The 18,981-nt window shown below is 48.4% G+C and overlaps 1 protein-coding gene across 2 annotated transcripts in view; it reads right to left on the minus strand.

The window, feature by feature from the left end:
- LOC134339938 (mucin-5AC-like) overlaps window positions 1-13,798 on the minus strand; it is a 49,848-nt gene extending 36,050 nt beyond the window's left edge. The window contains exons 1-6 of one of the 2 annotated variants that reach the window (XM_063036727.1): window positions 13,665-13,798; window positions 13,271-13,347; window positions 11,573-11,737; window positions 4,625-4,720; window positions 3,561-3,656; window positions 809-904 (exon numbers count right to left, since the gene is read on the minus strand). In XM_063036727.1, the coding sequence (XP_062892797.1) occupies window positions 809-904; window positions 3,561-3,656; window positions 4,625-4,720; window positions 11,573-11,737; window positions 13,271-13,347; window positions 13,665-13,708 (574 nt within the window). In that variant the 5' untranslated portion in view covers window positions 13,709-13,798. Of the gene's footprint in view, window positions 1-808; window positions 905-3,560; window positions 3,657-4,522; window positions 4,721-11,572; window positions 11,738-13,270; window positions 13,348-13,664 lie in introns of both variants that reach the window. The other variant, XM_063036726.1, reaches the window with a different exon arrangement.
- Between the last annotated feature and the right edge of the window lie 5,183 nt (window positions 13,799-18,981).

An 18,981-nucleotide genomic window follows, 5' to 3' on the forward strand; every position in this document is an offset into this window, starting at 1 on the left:
GAGCACTACAGCATAGAAACAGGCCCTTTGGCCCATCTAGTCCATGCTGAACTAATATTCCTAATCGTCCCATCAACATGCACCCAGAACAGAGCCGTCCATTCCCCTCCCATCCATGTATTCATCCAAACTTCCCTTTGACGTTAAAATCAAACCCACATCCACCACATCTGCTGGCAGCTTGTTCCACACTCACACCACCCTCAGAGTGAAAACGTTCCCTCTTATGTTCCCCTTCAACATTTCACCTTTCACTCTTAACCTGTGACCTCTAGTTCTGGCCTCACTTAAACTCAGTGGAAGTAACCTGCTTGCATGCACCCTATCTGTACCCCTCATAATTTAGTAAACCCTATCCCCTCATTCTCCGAAGCTCCAGACCTACACCCGTATTCCATGATCTTTGCTCCACAAACCTCATCGGTCCCCCGGATGTCGGTCAGTAGACATACTCCTCTGATTCTGAACCAGATCTCCGCCATTCCAAAGGCTGACAGACACTTCCCCAGTGAAACCCTCTCTCATTAAATCCCCGGGATTCTGTCCTCATCCTCTCCCTGACAACCCATCTTACCCGGCCCCGTGGACCACCTCAGACAAAGAGGCTTATTCTTCTCCACAACAAAGCAGACCAACTGTGAGTAATCTTGGACAGAGCAGAAATTTCACACAGACAGGAGGGAAGGAATAACTGAACACTCATTGGCAGCCCATTACAACGCACATCCAACAGCTGAATTGGTCTATGAAAAGTTCAACATCATAGAACAAGAGACTGAGAGACCCCGATGGACACAAGGTCTAATACCTGAGGATGTCTCTCCCACTGAGACAGAGGATGGTGATGGGGTGGGTTGTCCTGTGGATGATCCATCGGGCTGATCCATTGTGGAAACCTCCAGGTCTGGAACAAAGTAACAGAGACATGGGAGAGGGGCAGAGATTAAACAGGGACAATAATTCATAAAGATTAGAGATTCTGCAGATGCTGAAAATCCAGAGCAACACACACAAAATGCTAGAAGAACTCAGCAGGTCAGGCTGCATCTCTGGAGGGGAATAAACAGTGAATGTTTTAGGCTGAGACCCTTCATCAGCACTGGGAAGGAGGGGGATGAAGCCAGAATAAAGAGATGGGGAGGAGTACAGCTGGCAGGTGATAGGTGAAGCCAGGTGAGTGGGAAGGTGGGTGGGTAGGTGGGTGAGGGAGGGGGTGATTTGAGAAGCTGGGAGGTGATATGTGGAAGAGGTAAAGGGCTGAAGAAGGACTAATCCAATCGGAGAGGACAGTGGACCAGAGAATAAAGGAATGAAGGAGGGGGACCAGAGGGAGATGATGGGCAGGTGAGGAGAGGAGAAGGGCTAAGAGGGGAGCCGCAATGGGAATGGAAATAGAGAGAAGTGGTAGGGGGTAGAAATAACTGTCAGCAGAGAAATCAGTGTTCCTGCCACACACACAACATGCTGGAGGGACTTAGCAGCCCAGGCAGCATCTATGGAAAAACATTCAACGTTTTGGGCCGAGACCCTTCAGCAGGACTGGAGAAAAAAAGATGAGAAGTCAGAGTTCGAAGGTAGGTGGAGAGGAGGGAGAAACACAAGGTGATAGGAGAAACCAGGAGAGGGAGGGGTGAAGTAAAGAGCTGGAAAGTTGATATGTGAAAGAGATACGGGGCTGGAGAAGGGGGAATTTAATAAGAGAGGACAGAAGGCCATGGAAGAAAGAAAAGCGGGGAGAAGCACCAGAGGGAGGTGATGGGCAGGCAAGGAGATTAGGTGAGAGAGGGAAAAGGAGATGGGGAATGGTGAAGAATGAGGGGTCATTACCAGAAGTTTGAGAAATCAATGTTCATGCTGTCAGTATGAAGGCTACACAGACACAATATGAAGCGTTGCCCCTCCAATCTGAGTTTGGCCTCATCATGTCAGTGGAGGAGGCCCTGTTGGAATGGGAATGAGAAGTTGTATTGAAATGGGTAGCCACTGAAACAATTTGAAAAGGAGGTCTCGGGTCTGAAGAGATAACAAAATCATCCAGTCCCTGTTCAGCAACTCTCCCTCGTGAATGTCTGTGACCAGTCACTACTCTCAGTCAAAGCCCAGATGAATATTTAGTTTTGGGCTCCTCTTTCGAAGGAAGGATGTGCTGGCATTGGAGAGGCTCAAAGGGGGTTGACAAGGATGAATCTGGGAATGAAAAGGTTATCATATGAGGAACGCTTGATTGCTCTGGGTCTTTACTTGCTTGAACTTAGAAGTATAAGGGTGGATCACAATAAAACATTTTAAATGCTGAAAGATCTAGGCAGAGCAGATATGGAAAGGATGTTTCCCATGATGGACGAAGTCTCAGGACAGAGAGGCATTCATTTAAAACAGAGATGTGGAAAAATTTCTTCAGCCAGAGAGTGGTGAATTTGTGAATTTGTTACCACAGGCAGCTGTGGAGGCCGGGTAATCGGGTGTAGTTAAGGTAAAGATTGATAGGTTTTTGACTGGACTCACCATCAAAGGTTACAAGGAGAAGGCCGGTGAGTGGGGTTGAGGAGGGGGAGAAAAAAAAAGGATCAAACATGATTGAATAGCAGAACAGAATCAATGGGCCAAATGGCCTAATTCTGCTCCTCTGTCTCATGGTCTGAAGGAGGGAAAGATTATTCCCTTCAAGACCTCCACCTTGGATACCTGAGCTCACAGACCCTGCTGGGGTGGTGGTCAAACCCAGACCATGTGCTCGGGTCACTGATCCCTTGGGTTCCTGAGTTGTGTCCAACTGGGAGTCTGTAATAATGAGGGTAAAGTAGTGAATAAGTTTTATGTTCGATTAGGAAGGAACTCAATGGCAGGAACAGGAGGCTCAAGTCCAGGTCAAATTTATCCTCTGAAAGACACACACTCCCCTCCCCTTTGCTCTTTAATACCTCTACCCTTGTCTCTCAAATCCCTCTCCACAGATCTCCCTCTCTCCACATTCATTCTGTCTGCATCTCTCTCTCGTCAGTCTCTCCTTCCTTCCTTCCAGTTGGAGCGTCACTCTCACTGATCTCTTTGCCCACCTCTCCTTACGCAGTCATCACCCTCTCTTCACTCACCTCATTCCTCCCTCTCCAGCATCCCACTTCTCTCTCTCCATCCCCCCTTCCTGTGTGTTTTCACCCATGTCCTTCTGTCCATGTACTGATTTACTCAAATCCCACTCCAGTCATTTCTATGTCTCATCAGTCACCATGCAACTCCTCACAGTCATTCCTCCTTCCTCTCTGTGACCATCCTCCACTCTCACCTCCATCACTCCTCCCCTCCCTCCTGTGTCACTCTCAGTCACTCCACACCTCTCTGTTCATTCCTCCCACGCCACTCTCTCCAACCCCCAACAGAGACTCACCCCTCATGGCTCACCAAACCCAACCCAGCAGACAGGAGAGAGGAACCACTGACTCCATCATTCACACCCCTCCCCACAATGCACTGTACATCCAGTAGGTGAACTGGTCCATGCGAGGTTCAACCTCACAGAGTGACAGAGACTGAATGAACACAGACCGACTGAGACTTGGTACCTGAGGATGTGTCTCCCGCTGGGACAGAGGACAGTTCCTGGGTGTGCTCTCCAGTAGACAATCCTGTAGACTGTTCCAGTGTGGAAGCCTCCAAGTCTGGAACAAAGTAACACAGACATGGGAAAATGGCAGATCTTAAACATAACAACAGGGACAAGTTGTACAGACGAGCATTTCTCCAGATACTGGGAATCTAGAGCAATGCACAGAAAATGCTGAAGGTCAGGCAGCACCTCTGGAGGAGAATAAACAGTCGAGGTTTTGGGCCAAGTTACTTCATCAGGACTGGAAAGGAAAGGAGCAGAAGCCAGAATAAGAAGGTGGAAAGTATTCAAGCTGGCAGGTGAAAGGTGAAGCCATGTGGGCGAGAGGATGTCTGGGTGAGTGAGCAGGATGATGCGAGAAGCTGAGAGGTGATATGTGGAACAGGTAGAGGGATGAAGAAGGAGAAATCCAACGAGACAAGACAGTGGACAATGGATTAAATAGATGGAGGAGGGGCACCAGATGGAAGAGATGGGCAGATGAGGAGAGGGGAAGGGCTAAGAGGAGAGCCAGAATGGGAATGGAAGAAGAGGGAAGTGGGAGGGAGAAGAATTTGCTGAATGTCAGAGAAATCGATATTCATGCCATCAGGTTGGTGGTGACCCTGACAGACTATGAAGCGTTGCTCTTCAAACCTGGGGGTGGTCTCATTAAGTCAGTAGAGGAGGCCATGGACAGTTATATCAGAAGGAAATGGTAAGTCAAATTAAATTCGGTATCCACCGGAACAACAATTTGACAAAGAGGTCTCTGATTTGAAAATAAACCAAAACCATCCAGTCACCATTCACCACCTCTACCTCCCAAAATTCCTGTGAATGGACACATCTCTCAGACAAAGTCCAGATGAATATCTAGGACTAAAGGAGGGAAAGATCGTTCTATTCATTGACCCTCACAAACCCCATCACGAATACCTGAGCTCAGAGATCCTGCTGGGCTGGTGGTCAAACCCAGACCAGGCTCTCCTGTCATTGTTTCCTGGGCTTCCCAAGTTGTGTCTGACTGGGAATCTGTACCTGAGCTCACAGACCCTGCTGGGCTGGTGGTCAACCCTGGACCAGGCTCTCCAGTTACCAATCCCTGGCGTTCCCGACTTGTGTCTGACATAGGTTCTGCAGTAAGAAAAAATACAAAATAAGGGTAAAGTAGTAAACAAGTTTTATGTTCAATCAGGTAGGAACTCAATGGCAGGAACTGGAGGCTCGTCCAGGTCAAACCTGTACTCTTAAATACACACACTCCCCTCTCCTGTGCTCTTTAATACCTCCACCTTTGTCTCTCAAATCCTTCTCCTCACATCTCCCTCTCTCAGCATTCACTCTGTCTGCATCACTCTCTTGTCAGTCTCTCCCTCCCTCCCTCCAGTTGGCGTGCCACTCTCACTGATCTCTCCACCCAACTTTTCTGACAGTCATCACTCTCTCTTCACTCACCACATTCCTCCCACTCCAACATCCCACCTCCCTCTCCATCCCTCCCTCCTGTGTGTTTTCACCCATTTCCTTCTGTCCACGTACTGAATTAATCAAATCCCACTCCGGTCGTTTCTATGTCTCATCAGTCACCGTGCAACTCCTCACAGTCATTCCTCCCTTCCTCTCTGTGACCATCCTCCCCTCTCACCTCCATCACTCCTCCCCTCCCTCCTGTGTCACTCAGTCACTCCACCCCTCTCTGTTCATTCCTCCACTCCTGCATTGCACCTCTCTCTCTATCCCTCTCACCCATTTTCTGCTGTCCACATACTGAGTTACTCATGACTAGAATCAACTCATTTCTAAACGAGGACCTGGACCCACTGTGATTTGCCTAACACAATAGGTCTACAAATCAAATCAAATTAAGGTTAATTATCATTCAAACCACACATGGATACAGCCAAAAGAGACAGCACTTCTCTGGGCACAAGATACAAAACATCCAAAGTAGCGAACATTCAAAAATGTTGAGTATGATCATTCAAAATATCGAGCAAAGAAGCATTTTCACTTGAAAAGGAAATCATATATCGTCCAAGACCCTGAGAGACAATGTCCAGCAGTCGATGGTACTGTCTCCCGGCAGTGTACAGACACACGCAATCCAGCCTGTCAGTCCACCGCTCGAACACGATCGGGCAGAGAGGGATGGAGAGACTGAGTGACACAGAGGGAGGGGAGGAGTGATGGAGGTGAGAGGGGAGGATGGTCACAGAGAGGAAGGGAGGAATGACTGTGGGGAGTTGCACGGTAACTGATGAGACATAGAGACGACCGGAGTGAGGTTTGAGTAATTCAGTACATGGACAGAAGGAAATGGGTGAAAACACAGGAGAGAGGGATGGAGAGAGAGGTGGGATGTTGGAGAGGGAGGAATGAGGTGGGTGAAGAGAAAGTGATGACTGTGTAAGGAGAGTTGGGCAGAGAGATCAGTGAGAGTGACACTCCAACTGGAGAGAAGGAAGGGGGGACTGACGAGAGAGTGATGCAGACAGAGTAAATGCCGAGAGAGGGCGATGTGACGAGAAGGATTCGAGATACAAGGGTGGAGGATTGGAGGAGGGGGACCAGAGGGAGATGATGGACAGGTGAGGAGAAGAGAAGGGCCAAAAGGGGAGCCAGGGTGGGAATGGAAATCGAGAGAAGTGGTAGGGGGTAGAAATTACTGGAAATTATAGAAATCAATGTTCATGTCATCAGGATGGAGGCTACCCAGAGGTGTTGCCCCACTATCCTGATTTTGGCCTCATCAGGTGAGTGGAGGAGTCCTTGGACTGACGTGTGGGAATGGGAGTGGGAAGTTGAATTGAAATGGGGAGCCACTGAGACAATTTGAAAAGGAGGTCTCAGATCTGGAGAGATAACAAAACCATCCAGTCCCTGTTCAGCAACTCTCCCTCGTGAATGTCTGTGACCAGTCACTACTCTCAGTCAAAGCCCAGATGAATATCTGGGGCTGAAGGACAGAAAGATCGTTCCCTTCAATAATCCCCAACACGGTTACCCGAGCTCAAGGACCCTGCTGGTGGAGGAGGGGTCAAACCCGGATCAGGCTCTCCAGTCACTGATATCCGGATTTCCTGAGCTGTGTCTGACTGGGAATCTGTACTGGAGCTCGCAGACCCTGTTGGGGTGGTGGTCAAAGCCAGACTCTCTGATCCTGGGGATTCTGGAGTTGTGTCCGACTGAATAAGAAGAAACAGTGTGTAAGTCCTACGTCAGATCAGGAAGGAACTGAGTGGCAGGGAGCAGACGCTTAATTCCTGGTCAAATCTCCTTTTTGAAATACACATACTCCCCTCTACTTTCCTGTTTAATACCTCCAACCCTTTTCTGCCAAATCCATCTTGTCACGTGTCCCTCTCTCTGTCTGAATCACTCTCCTGTCTCTCCTTCCTTCCCTCCAGTTGGAGTGTCCCTTTCACTAATCTCTCCCCGTCTCCCCATCCCCTCGGCCTCTCCTTGTCTGCCCCTCCTCTTGGCCCCTCCCTCACTCCCACTCACCTCAGCCTCTCCGTCACTCCCCCTCACTTGGCTTCTCCCTGTGAGCCGCTCCCCTTGGCCTCTTCTTCTCGCCTCGCTCTCTCCGTCGCCGGCTCCCCTCGGCCTCTCCCTGTCACCCACTCCCTATCTCTCCCTCCCCTCGGCTTCTCAACATCACTCCCACTACCCTCTGCCACTCCCCGCCTGCCCATCACCTCAACCTCTCCCTGTGTCCCAATCACCTCGGCCTCTCACTGTTTCACTCTCCCCCTCCCCTCAGCCTCTCCCCGACTCCCCCTCCCCTTCGCCCCTCCCTTTCTCCCCCACACCTCGGGCACTCCCCATCTCCCCATCATCTCAGCCTCTCCCTGTCTCCCACCCCTTGGCCTCTCCCCACCTCCCGGGCCTCTCACTGTTTCCCTCTCCCCCTCTGCTTGGCCTCCCCCTACCCTCGGACTCTCCCCGCCTCCCCCTACCTTCTGCGCCTCTATTTCTTCTCCACACCTTGGGCGCCCCCTCACTCCCTTTCCCCTCGGCCTCTCCCCGCCTCCCCTTCCCCTCGGACTCTCACCGGCTCTCCCTCCCCGGCCTCTCCCCGCACCCTCTTCCCCTCGGACTCTCACCGGCTCTCCCTCCCCGGCCTCTCCCCGCCTCCCCTTCCCCTCGGACTCTCACCGGCTCTCCCTCCCCGGCCTCTCCATCACTCCCACTCCCCTTGGCCTCTCCGTCACCCGCTCCCCTCTACTCTCAGTCTCTCCCTATCACCCATTCCGTCTCTCCCTCCCCTCGGCCTCTCACTGTTTCCCTCTCCCCTTGGACTCTCCCCGCCTCCCCCTCCCTTTCTTCGCCACACCTTGGGCGCTCCCTGTTGTGGTGATATCATGTGTAAGAACGTGATCGGAAAGAGTTCTGAGCGTGCGCAATAATCTGAGAAAGATCGAGAAACAGCGAGAAGCATGGCACTGTAAGACACACGTGGTTTTGTTGCTGTTGTAATTAAGTTCTATTCTTCCAGAATATGTTTCATTAATAGAAACCCACGGTACGTATTAATATAAAGGACACAACATAGTGTCAAAATTCAGTCTGGAAAAATAATATGTTTACTATGGGAGAATCGAAGATGATCAGAAAAAAGAGTTCTCACTGTTTTGGTGTTTGCTAACAGTTTTACTAATGGAAGGGCTGCAACTGCCACTGACACTTCATTTGTCGGAGAATGTAGCTGAGAACTGGGGAAAATTTAAACAACGTTTTGAAATTTATTTATCAGCGATCGGAGCAGATAAAAAACCAGAAAAAACGAAAGCTGCGATTCTACTCCACGTAATACGTGACGACACAATTGAGGTATATAACCACTTTACTTTTGAAAATGGAGATAATTTGAATCTAAAAGCGATAATGGACAAACTTGAAGCATTTTGTATACCAAAGCGTAATATGACGTGTGACGGGATACTGAATTATCCCTATGAACTGTACTTTTAAAGAGAGAGAGAGAGACACACACATGCGAAGGCTGCCTCACAGTTTGTTTGTCAGCAGAGAGCTGGTCAAACAATTGATCTATTTGTTATGGACTTGAGACACCACAGTAAAACATGCGAGTTTGGAGAGCTGACAGAATCTCTCGTTAAAGACAGAATTGTTTGTGGCATCCTGGATAATGGTCTGAGAGAAAGACTGTTAAGAAACAAGATTTAAATTTGGAAAAAGCTTTGATGCTCTGCAGAGCTTCGGAAACCTTGACGTCACAGGCTAAAGAGCTTTCCACTGAGAGCAAGGTAGATGCTTTATTGAAACGCGAACATATTAGAAATAATAAAACGACAACAAAACCAACAGAGAGAAAGACCTTATCTGAGATTTTAAAAAGCTATGTGATCGCTGAGGGCGGTAGCAATGACCAAAACAGTGTCCAGCGTATGGGAAAATGTGCATATGCTGTTGCAGAAGTAGAAAGAAAATAAAGCAAGTAAATGCAGTGCTTGAAAATGAACGCGAAGAGTTTTATATATATGTTCTTTGTGAAAACAAACAAAGTAAGAATGACTGGACTATTGCATTGCAAGTGAACCAAAACAATATTCTGCTTAAACTTGATACCCGAGCTCAGGTAAATGTTCTTGCAGAAACTGAGTTTAATGCATTAAAGCGAAGACCAAAGTTACATAAGACAAATATAAAAGTGACTGGGTATTCAGGTGCAGATATTCCAGTTAAAGGAATGTGTGGCAAAATAATCACATAAAAATATTGTGTACACGCTTTCATTTGTGGTGGTGCCAAGGAATGTACAGTCAATACTGGGTTTATCTGCCTGTGAGAGACTGAATTTGGTGAAAACAGCCTTGTCCTAGACAGTGACTTGATGAAAGAGCAAGAGAACAGAATTTGATTCCAGCGTGGCAAAAGTAAAAGAAGTCAAAGAAAGCTCTCAGACCCATCCCTTTGTTATCAGCATCTGACAAAGTATTGCCATCAAAACCAGGAGTTGCAATTTTGCCCTCTGGAAGTAACGCACATGCATCAGTGGGCCATGCATTCCATCACAATCTCACCTCTGCAGGAGGACAGAGGCCAAACTTGCTGGTACAGTACAATACTGATCTGAAGCCAAGGAGTGACATGTATCAGGATCCAATTGAAGAAGTGAAATCACAAGTGAAGGAATTGAGAAATTTTATTGAAATGATGAAGTCTCAGCATAAAAAAGAGATTACACAGTTAATGAATGAATTAGATGAAGGAGATTCATATTTCATTACAAATGGAAGTGGAAGGAATTAAGAAAGTTACAGTACTTGAAGTACAACCCAGATCATACATGGTCCAAACAGAAGAAGCAGTGTGAAGAAGAAATCACAAACACCTCAAGAAAGAGCCAACTTCAGAGCTTCAGTTAAGAGACCAGACAAAACATGGAAATAACAACGAAACACAAGAACTGTGTGAACCACTTATAAGGTCTACTCGTGTTTGTAAACCCCCAGAGAGACTGATAGAGACATGTTAGATTATGCATTTGTTTTGATCAATGTTGCTAATTATTTTCTTTTCAAGGAAAGGAAGATGTGGTGATATCACGTGTAAGAACGTGATTGGAGAGAGTTCTGAGCGTGTGCAATAATCTGAGAAAGATCGAGAAACAGCGAGAAGCATGGCACTGTAAGACCCATGTGATTTCGTTGTTGTTGTAAATAAAAGTTCTATTCTTCCAGAATATGTTTCATTATTAGAAACCCATGATACGTATTAATACAAAGGACACGACACCTGTCTCCCAGTCCCCACGGCTGCTCCGTACCTCACCATCCTCTCGGCCCCTCCCCTCGGCCTCTCCCCACCTTCCCCCCTCCCCTCTGCCCCTTCCTTTCTTCCCCACACCTCAGACTCTCCCTGTCTCCCGCTCCCCTCGGCCTCCCCTGTCACCCCCTCCTCTCGGTCTCTCACTGGCTCCCTCCCCTCGGCCTCTCCCTGTCTCCCCCCTCACTGTTTCCCTCTCCTCCTCCCCTCGGACACTGACTGTCTTAATCTCCCCCCCACCTCGGCCACTCCCTGTCAGCCTCTCACCGTTTCCCCCTTCCCCTCGGCCTTGCAATGCCTCGCCCTCATCTCGGCCTATCACCGTCTCCCCCTCACTTCGGCCTCAGACTGTCTCCTCCTACCTCAGCCTCTCCCTGCCTCCTCCTACTCTCGGCCTATCACTGATAGGCTTCTCCCTGTGCACCCCTCACCTCGGCCCCTCCCCATCTCCCCATCCCCTCGCCCACTCCCTGTCTCCCCCTCACCTCAGTCTCTACCTGACTCGCATCCCCTCAGCCTCTCCCACACCTCCCTCTCCCCTCGGATTCTCCCTTTCTCTCCCTCCCCTCATCTTCCTATCTCCCCTTCCCCTCGGGCGCTCCCTATCTCACCGTCTCCTCTGCCCCTCCCCGTCTCCCCATCCCCTCCGCCCCTCCCTGTCACCATCTCCCTAACTCCCCCAGCCTCGGCCTTGCAATGCCTCCCCCTCCCCTCAGTCTATCACTGCCTCCACCACCCCACCGCCTCTCACTGTGTCCCCCTCCCATCGGCCTCTCCCTGCCTCGGTCTCTCCTTAGTCTCTCCCTATCTTCCTCTCCCCTCGATCTCCCTCCATCTTCCTCTACACTTGGTACAGTACATCACTTCCCCCACCTCACTCTCACCACTGCTCCCTCCATTCCCTGTCAGTCTCACTCTCCCTCACTCCAGGGGATGGGTAGACACTCTCCCGGCAGCTGACACAACACTGTGGGCTGAAGGGCCTGTGCTGTGCTGTACTGTTCTGTGTTCTATGATCTCTGTCTCAGGTCAGACTGGGCAGGTGTGAAGGGGGATACGGGAAAGGTGATCACAGACCACGGGCAGGGCAGCCGACTGGAAAACTCAGCCCGTGGTGTGTGTTGGTGACTCAGGACATCCCAGAATTTCCCCACAACTACCACACTACTGTGTCACTGGGGAACGGTGACCTACCTGTACAGTACACAGCATTGCTTGAGGGTGCGTTCCACAGCCAATACACAAAGTAACCGGAGCAGTTTTTCACCTTGATCTCCCGTCTCCAGTAACAGGTGTATTGAGGCCCGGTGAAGCAGACGGTCCTGGTCACCTCCCCCGCTCCCACGTTGGGATGGGGACCTGGAATGAGATTTTTTAACACTGTAAAATGTACCCAGTCCCACAGTACAGTGGGGAATGTGAATCAGGACCCACTGTAAATCAGTGGTTCACAACCCACGGTCCGGTCCAGCCTCAGTCAACACTGAGCTGCTGCCCTCTCCCTCTCCACCCCACCCTCCCCACAGCAGCACCTTAATCTTCTGAATGAGCCTCCCATGAGGGACCTTGTCAAACGTCTGGGGGATCTCATTGAAACCTATCGAATATTGAAAGGCCTAGATAGAGTGGACATGGAGAGGAAATTTCCTACACTGGGGGAGTCTGGGACCAGAGGGCCTCACAACACAAAAGTCTCCCTCAAGATTAGAGATGGGACGAATTTCTTTAGCCAGAGGGTAGTGAATCTGTGGAATTCATTGCCACAGACGGCCGTGGAAGCCACGTCACTGGTTATATTTAAAACTGAGGTTGACGGGTTCTTAAATCATGAGAGTGTCAAATGTTACAGGGAGAAGACATTAGAATGGGATTAACAGGGAAAATGAATCAGCCATGATGGAATGGTGTTGCAGACTCAAAGGCCAAATCGCTGAATACTGCTCCTTTGTCTTATAAATTTATGCTCTAAAGTCTTTGAAGACAATATCCACAGCTCTACCTTCATCAATCACCTCTATCAACCCCTCGAAATACTCAAGCAAGTTACTAAGTCACAATTTGCCCCACACAAAGAAAGGTTCACTGTCTTAAATCACCCTCAATCTTCCAAATGATCACAAATCCTCTCCACTTGCTTCCCCACCAATGACCTGAGACTGACTGGTCTGTATATTCCAGGATTATTCATATTTCCAGACATTTTCTCCACAATTGAAGAGAATGTTAAGTAAAGAAAATCACTGATTTATTTAGAGAGAAAGGGTGGAGTTGGACTTTTTGACCCTTTGACCCATGAGACCCCAACAACCCTCGACAACTCCAATTAACCCGATCGTCATCATGGGACAATTTACAGTGACTGATGAACCCACCCAGTACGTCTTTGGACCATGGGAGGAAACCGGAGAACCCGGGGAAAACCCATGCATTCCATGGGGAGGGTGGACAGAGACCCCTTACAGATGACGCTGAAATTGAACTCTGAACTCCGACACCCCGAGCTGTAATTGTGATGCACTAACCACTACGTTACCATGGCAACCATTAATTTATCCCACTAATTGGTGAACGATGATGTCTGCAGACTCCCCCAACTCCCTGGAGATTGCCCCACCACTGAAATGTGTCTGGGGTCGTTGATACTCCTCCGGGTCGTATCCAGAATGGGGTCAGTGGGCAGATCAGTTCTGTAACCAAACTCCAGGAAGTTGGCACTCCTCCACCGGACTCCATGACGATACAGGACCGTAGAGCGGTCTGAGCGACTGTGGGGAGACCTCTCAGGGAAATGGGGTTCTGTGTCCATGCTCGGGCCCTCTGAAGAGATCCGGGTTATCAGTTTGACCCTCCCCAAAAATAACCGAGCCCCACTGATGTAAACTCTGACCCTACCGTTTAACCAGCCTGAGTGCTCCCCGGAGCAGCGAGAATGTGGAATGACCGACTCAGGAATCTTCCATCCTCCGGAACTGAAACAACAACCAGAGAGTCAGTCCCTAATCTGAGGGAGTTTATTCACTCAGAGAGACATGGGAAATTACACTCAGTCTGTACCCTGTCTCTGGTCAATAACACCCCAATCCTGGGAATTCCCTCTCTGTTGTACCTCCCCCTTTGTCTCTACCCCGAGAATGTGGGATCTCTCCTCTCCCTGTATTTACTCCCTATCTCAGTGTAGTCACTGATGATCCCGGTCTCCCTGCATTTCCCATTCACACACCCCTTGTTCCCCTGTTTACATTCCCCTTCTGTGTCCAGTTTCTCAGTGATTATCTCCTCACTTTACCTGTTAAATCTGTACCATCCCATTTCAAGATTTCCATCACCCATCAATTGTCCACCGGTACACTCAGTGTTGGAACATTTCGTGCTCCTCCAGGGCTGATCCAGGACGGTGTGGGTTACACACGGATCACCGAGTGTGGAGTCTGTGACTGAGGGACAGAACGATGTTCAGTGTTAATGTACAGCTCACGTTCCCCATCCTCTTTCTTGCCAATCACAACCACCATCTGCACTTCCACCCTCAGCAACCATCAGTGAAGGAAGGATGTGGATGTTTCAGGGAGGGGACAGAGGAGATTTATCAGGATGCTGCCTGGATTGATCTCTCATCAAACTCCACTGAGTGAGCTCGGGCTTTTCAATTTGGAGTGAAGGAGGATGAGAGGTGACTTGATAGAGGGGTACAAGGTGGTAAGAGGCATAGATCGTGTGAACAACCAGAGACTTTTTCCCAGGAAGTGGCTAATACCCAGGGGACAGCAAGGTAGCACAGTGGTTCACACAACTCTTTACATTACCAGTGACCCGGGTTCAATTCCCACCACTGCCTGTAAGGAGTTTGTACGTTCTCCCCGTGACCACGTGCGTTTCCTCCGGGTGCTCTGGTTTCCTCCCACAGTCCAAAGGAGTACCAGTTGGCAGTTTAATTGGGCATTGTAAAATGTCTTGTGATGAGATGAGGGGATTGCTGGAAGCGGGAATGGCCACAGGGGAACCCTGCACTGACTTCCTAATCCCCTCATCTCTACTGATGGTCACCCATCTGCTGTCCGGGTGTGACCATCTCTTCAAAATCCTCATCTATAAAATCTTTAGCTTCCCGGATGATGCTAATTACACCCAACTGCATCTCCATGACCCGATCAGTCAGGCGCTGAAGTTGGGTGCATTTCCCACAGACGTAGTCATTAGGGAAACAGTCAGGTAACCTGAATTCTCACATCTGACAGGAGGAGAATTCCTTCCTAAATACTCTGCACTAAAACAAAGGAGTTTCCCTCTTCTTATCTGTACCTCTGGCTGTTTAGCCAAAGCCTTCCCACTCATTCACTGGCACACCATGACACATGGAACATCGAACTCTACAACACAGTACAGGTCCTTCAGCCCACACTGTTGTGTCAATATTTTAACCTACTCAGCTCCAGAAATATAGTAAACCTCCAGCACAATACAGGTCATTCAGCCAATAAAGCCGGGCTGAACATGCCCTTACCTGAGAGATCACCTCTGTATTCCTCTATTTTTTTGAGCTCCATGTACCTGTCCAGGAGTCTCTTAAAAGACCCTATCGTATCCACTTCCACCACCGTCGCTGGCAGCCCATTCCGTGCACTCACCACTCTCTGCGTAAAAAACTTACTCCTGAAATCTCCTCTGTACCTACTTCCAAGCACCTTAAAACTGTGCCCTCTCGTGCTAGCCACACCAGCCCTGGGAAAAGGCCCCTGACTATCCACATGATCAATGCCTCTCATTATCTACACACCTCTATCAGGTCACCTCTCATCCTCCGCTGCTCCAAGGAGAAAAGGCCAAGTTCACTTAAGCTATTCTCATAAGGCATGCTCCCCAATCCAGGCAATATCCTTGTAAATCTCCTCTGCACCCTTTCTATGGTTTCCACATCCTTCCTGTAGTGAGGGAACCAGAACTGAGCACAGTACTCCAAGTGGGGTCTGACCAGGGTCCTATATAGGTACAACATTACCTCTCGGCTCTTAAACTCAATAGTAGGGTTGATGAAGGCCACTGCTCTATATGCCTTCTTAACCACAGAGTCAACCTGCACAGCAGCTTTGAGGGTCCTATGGACTCAGACCCCAAGATCCCTCTGATCCTCCACACAGCCAAGAGTCTTACCATTAATACTATATTCTGCCATCATATTTGACCTACCAAAATGAACCACCTCACACTTATCTGGGTTGAACTCCATTTGACACTTCTCACCCCAGTTTAGCAGCCTATCAATGCCCCGCTGCAACCTCCGAGAGCCCTCTACACTATCGACAACACCCTCAACCTATGTGTCATGAGCATATTTACTAACCCATCCCTCCACTTCCTCATCCAGGTCATTTATAAAAATCACGAAGAGCAGGGGTCCCAAAACAGATCCCTAAGGTAGCGGTCTCCAACCGCCGGGCCGGGAGGAAATGATATGATTTGGCGATAGGACTCAGCTGGACCTTTCCTCATTCCCGTTCATGGCCACTGTAGAGCCATTATGCATGCGAGGTCATTACCCGCGCGTCATCCATGTCAGCGCGGGAAAGAGATCAAGTCCTCGAGCTTGCAAATGACGGCAGGCTGAAAAGTATGTTTGACATAACATCTCTGTCGGCATTCTGGATCAAAGTCAAGGCTAAATATCCTGAGATAGCCACGAAAGCACTGAAAACGTTGCTTCCATTCCCATCATTTTTCTGCGAAGCGGAGCTTTCTGCAATGAATGCAAGGAAAACTAAATTGCGGAATAGACTGGACATAAGGAACCCCCTTCGAGTATCGCTGTCTCCCATCACCCCTCCATAGGACCATGTTGTTATAGGAAAAGAAGCCCAGGGCTCCCACTGATTCAGCGATACTGGTGTGTTACACTAATTTTATATGTTCATATGGGGAAAATATGCGCTGTGTGTTTAATATCCAAACGTTACTTAAAATGTTATGATGCTATTGACTTGCTTATATAACCATATAACAATTACAGCACGGAAACAGGCCATCTCTGCCCTTCTAGTCCATGCTGAACGCTACTCTCACCTAGTGCCGCCAACCTGCACTCAGCCCATAACCCTCCATTACTTTCCTGTCCATATACCTGTACAATTTTTCTTCAAATGATAACATCGAACCTGTTTCTGCCACTCCCACTGGACGTTCGTTCAACACTTACTTCAAGCTCCCCTGATAATTGACTTATCACTATATTCATGCGAGGAAAATATGCGCTGTGTGTTTAATATTAAATTCGTTAGATAAACTCTTTTAGAAACGAAATTGAGTGTACACCTATTTTCTATGTTTCTATGTTTCTATCACCTATATTCCGGTCGTGATTAACACCCCCCCAATGAACAGAATCGCCAAAAAGGATTTGCAGGGGAAAGAAAATCGGCAGGTCACGACACGCATGTGTACTGGTGCCCGCGCAAGGCTTCATGGTCATTGTAGTCTTTTTCGGGTAAAGACAACGTACTTGACTGCTACTCTTCTCCGTTGGAAACCCTCTGGTCGGCGGGTCCGCAAGAATATTGTCAATATTAAACCGGTCCGCAGTGCAAAAAAGGTTGGGGACCCCTGCCCTAAGGCACACCACACGTCACTGAACTCCATGCACAATATGACCCATCTACAACTACTCTTTGCCTTCTGTAGGCAAGCCAGTTCTGGATCCACAAAGCAATGTCCCCTTGGGTCACATGCCTCCTTACTTTCTCAATAAACCTTGCATGGGGTACCTTGTCAAATGCCTTTCCGTATACACTACATCTACTGCAGTTCCTTCATCAATGTGTTTAGTCACATCCTCAAAAAATTAAAATCAGGCTCATAATGCACGACCTGCCTTTGACAAAGCCGTGCTGACTATTCCTAATCACATTATGCCTCTCCAAATGTTCATAAATCTTGCCTCTCAGGATCTTCTCCATCAACTTACCAACCACTGAATTAAGACGCACTGGTTTTCTGGGCTATCTCTACTCCCTTTCCTGGGGTATCTCTACTCCCCTTTCTTGAATAATGGAACAACATCTGCAATCTTTTAATCCTCTGGAACCTCTCCTGTTCTCATTGATGATGCAAAGATCATCACCAGAGACTCAACAATCTCCTCCCTCGCCTCCCACAGTAGCCTGGCGCACATCTCGTCCAGTCCCAGTGACTTATCCAACTTCATGCATTCCAAAAGCTCCAGCACATCCTCTTTCTTAATATCTACATGCTCAAGCTTTTCAGTCCACTGTAAGTCATCCCTACAATCGCCAAGATCCTTTTCCGTAGTGAATACTGAAGCAAAGTATTGATTAAGTACCTCCGCTATCTCCTCCAGTTCCATACACTCTTTTCCACTGTCACACTTGATCGGTCCTATTCTCTCACGTCTTATCCTCTTGCTCTTCACATACTTATGGAATGCCTTGAGGTTTTTCTTAATCTTGTCTGCCAAGGCCTACTCATGGCCTCTTCTGTCTCTCTTAATTTCTTTCTTATGCTCCTTCCTGCTAGCCTTATAATCTTCTAGATCTCTATCATTACCTAGTTTTCTGAACCTTTCATAAGCACTTCTTTTCTTCTTGACTAGATACACAACAGCCTTTGTACATCACAGTTCCTGTACCCTACCATCCTTTCCCTGTCTCATTGGAACGTACCTTTGCAGAATTCCACACAAATATTCCCTGAGGATTTGCCAAATTTCTTCCGTACATTTTCCTGACAACATCTATTCCCAGTTTATGTTTCCAAGTTCCTGCCTGATAGACTCATATTTCCCCTTACTCCAATTAAACGGTTTCCTGACTTGACTGGTCCTATCCCTCTCCAATGCTATGGTAAAGGAGACAGAATTGTGATCATCATCTCCAAAATGCTCTCCCACTGAGAGACCTGACACCTGACCAGGATTATTTCCCAATACCAGATCAAGTACAGTGTCTCCTCTTGTAGGCTTATCTACATATCGTGTCAAGAAATCCTCTTTAACATACCCAACAACTCCACCCCATCTTAACCCCTCACTCTAGGGCCATGCCAATCGATATTTGGGAAATTAAAATCTCCCACCACGACAACCCTGTTATTATTACACCTTTCCAGAATCTGTCTCCCTCTCTGCTCCTCGATGTCCCTGTTACTATTAGATGGTTGTTAAAAAACACCCAGTAGATTTATTGACCCCTTCCTGTTCCTAACTTCCACCCACTGAGACTCCGTAGACAATCCTTCCATGTATTCCTCCTTTTCTGCAGCTGTAACACGATTATCTCTGATCAACTGTGCCATGCCCCCACCTCTTTTCCCTCCCTCCCTGTCCTTTCTGAAACATCTAAAGCCTGGCACTCTAAGTAACCATTCCTGCCCCTGAGCCATCCAAGTCTCTGTAATGGCCACAACATCGTAGCTCCAAGTACTGATCCATGCTCTAAGCTCATCCGCTTTGTTCATAATACTCCTTGCGTTAGACACATCTCAAACCATCGGACTGAGCGCATTCCTACCTCAATCACCTGCCTATCCTCCCTATCGCACTGTCTCCAAACTTTCTCTATTTGTGAGCCAACCACCTCTTCCTCTGTCTCTTCAGTTTG

Source organism: Mobula hypostoma, chromosome 31, assembly GCF_963921235.1.
Source record: "Mobula hypostoma chromosome 31, sMobHyp1.1, whole genome shotgun sequence".
NCBI classification, from domain to species: Eukaryota; Metazoa; Chordata; class Chondrichthyes; order Myliobatiformes; family Myliobatidae; genus Mobula; species Mobula hypostoma.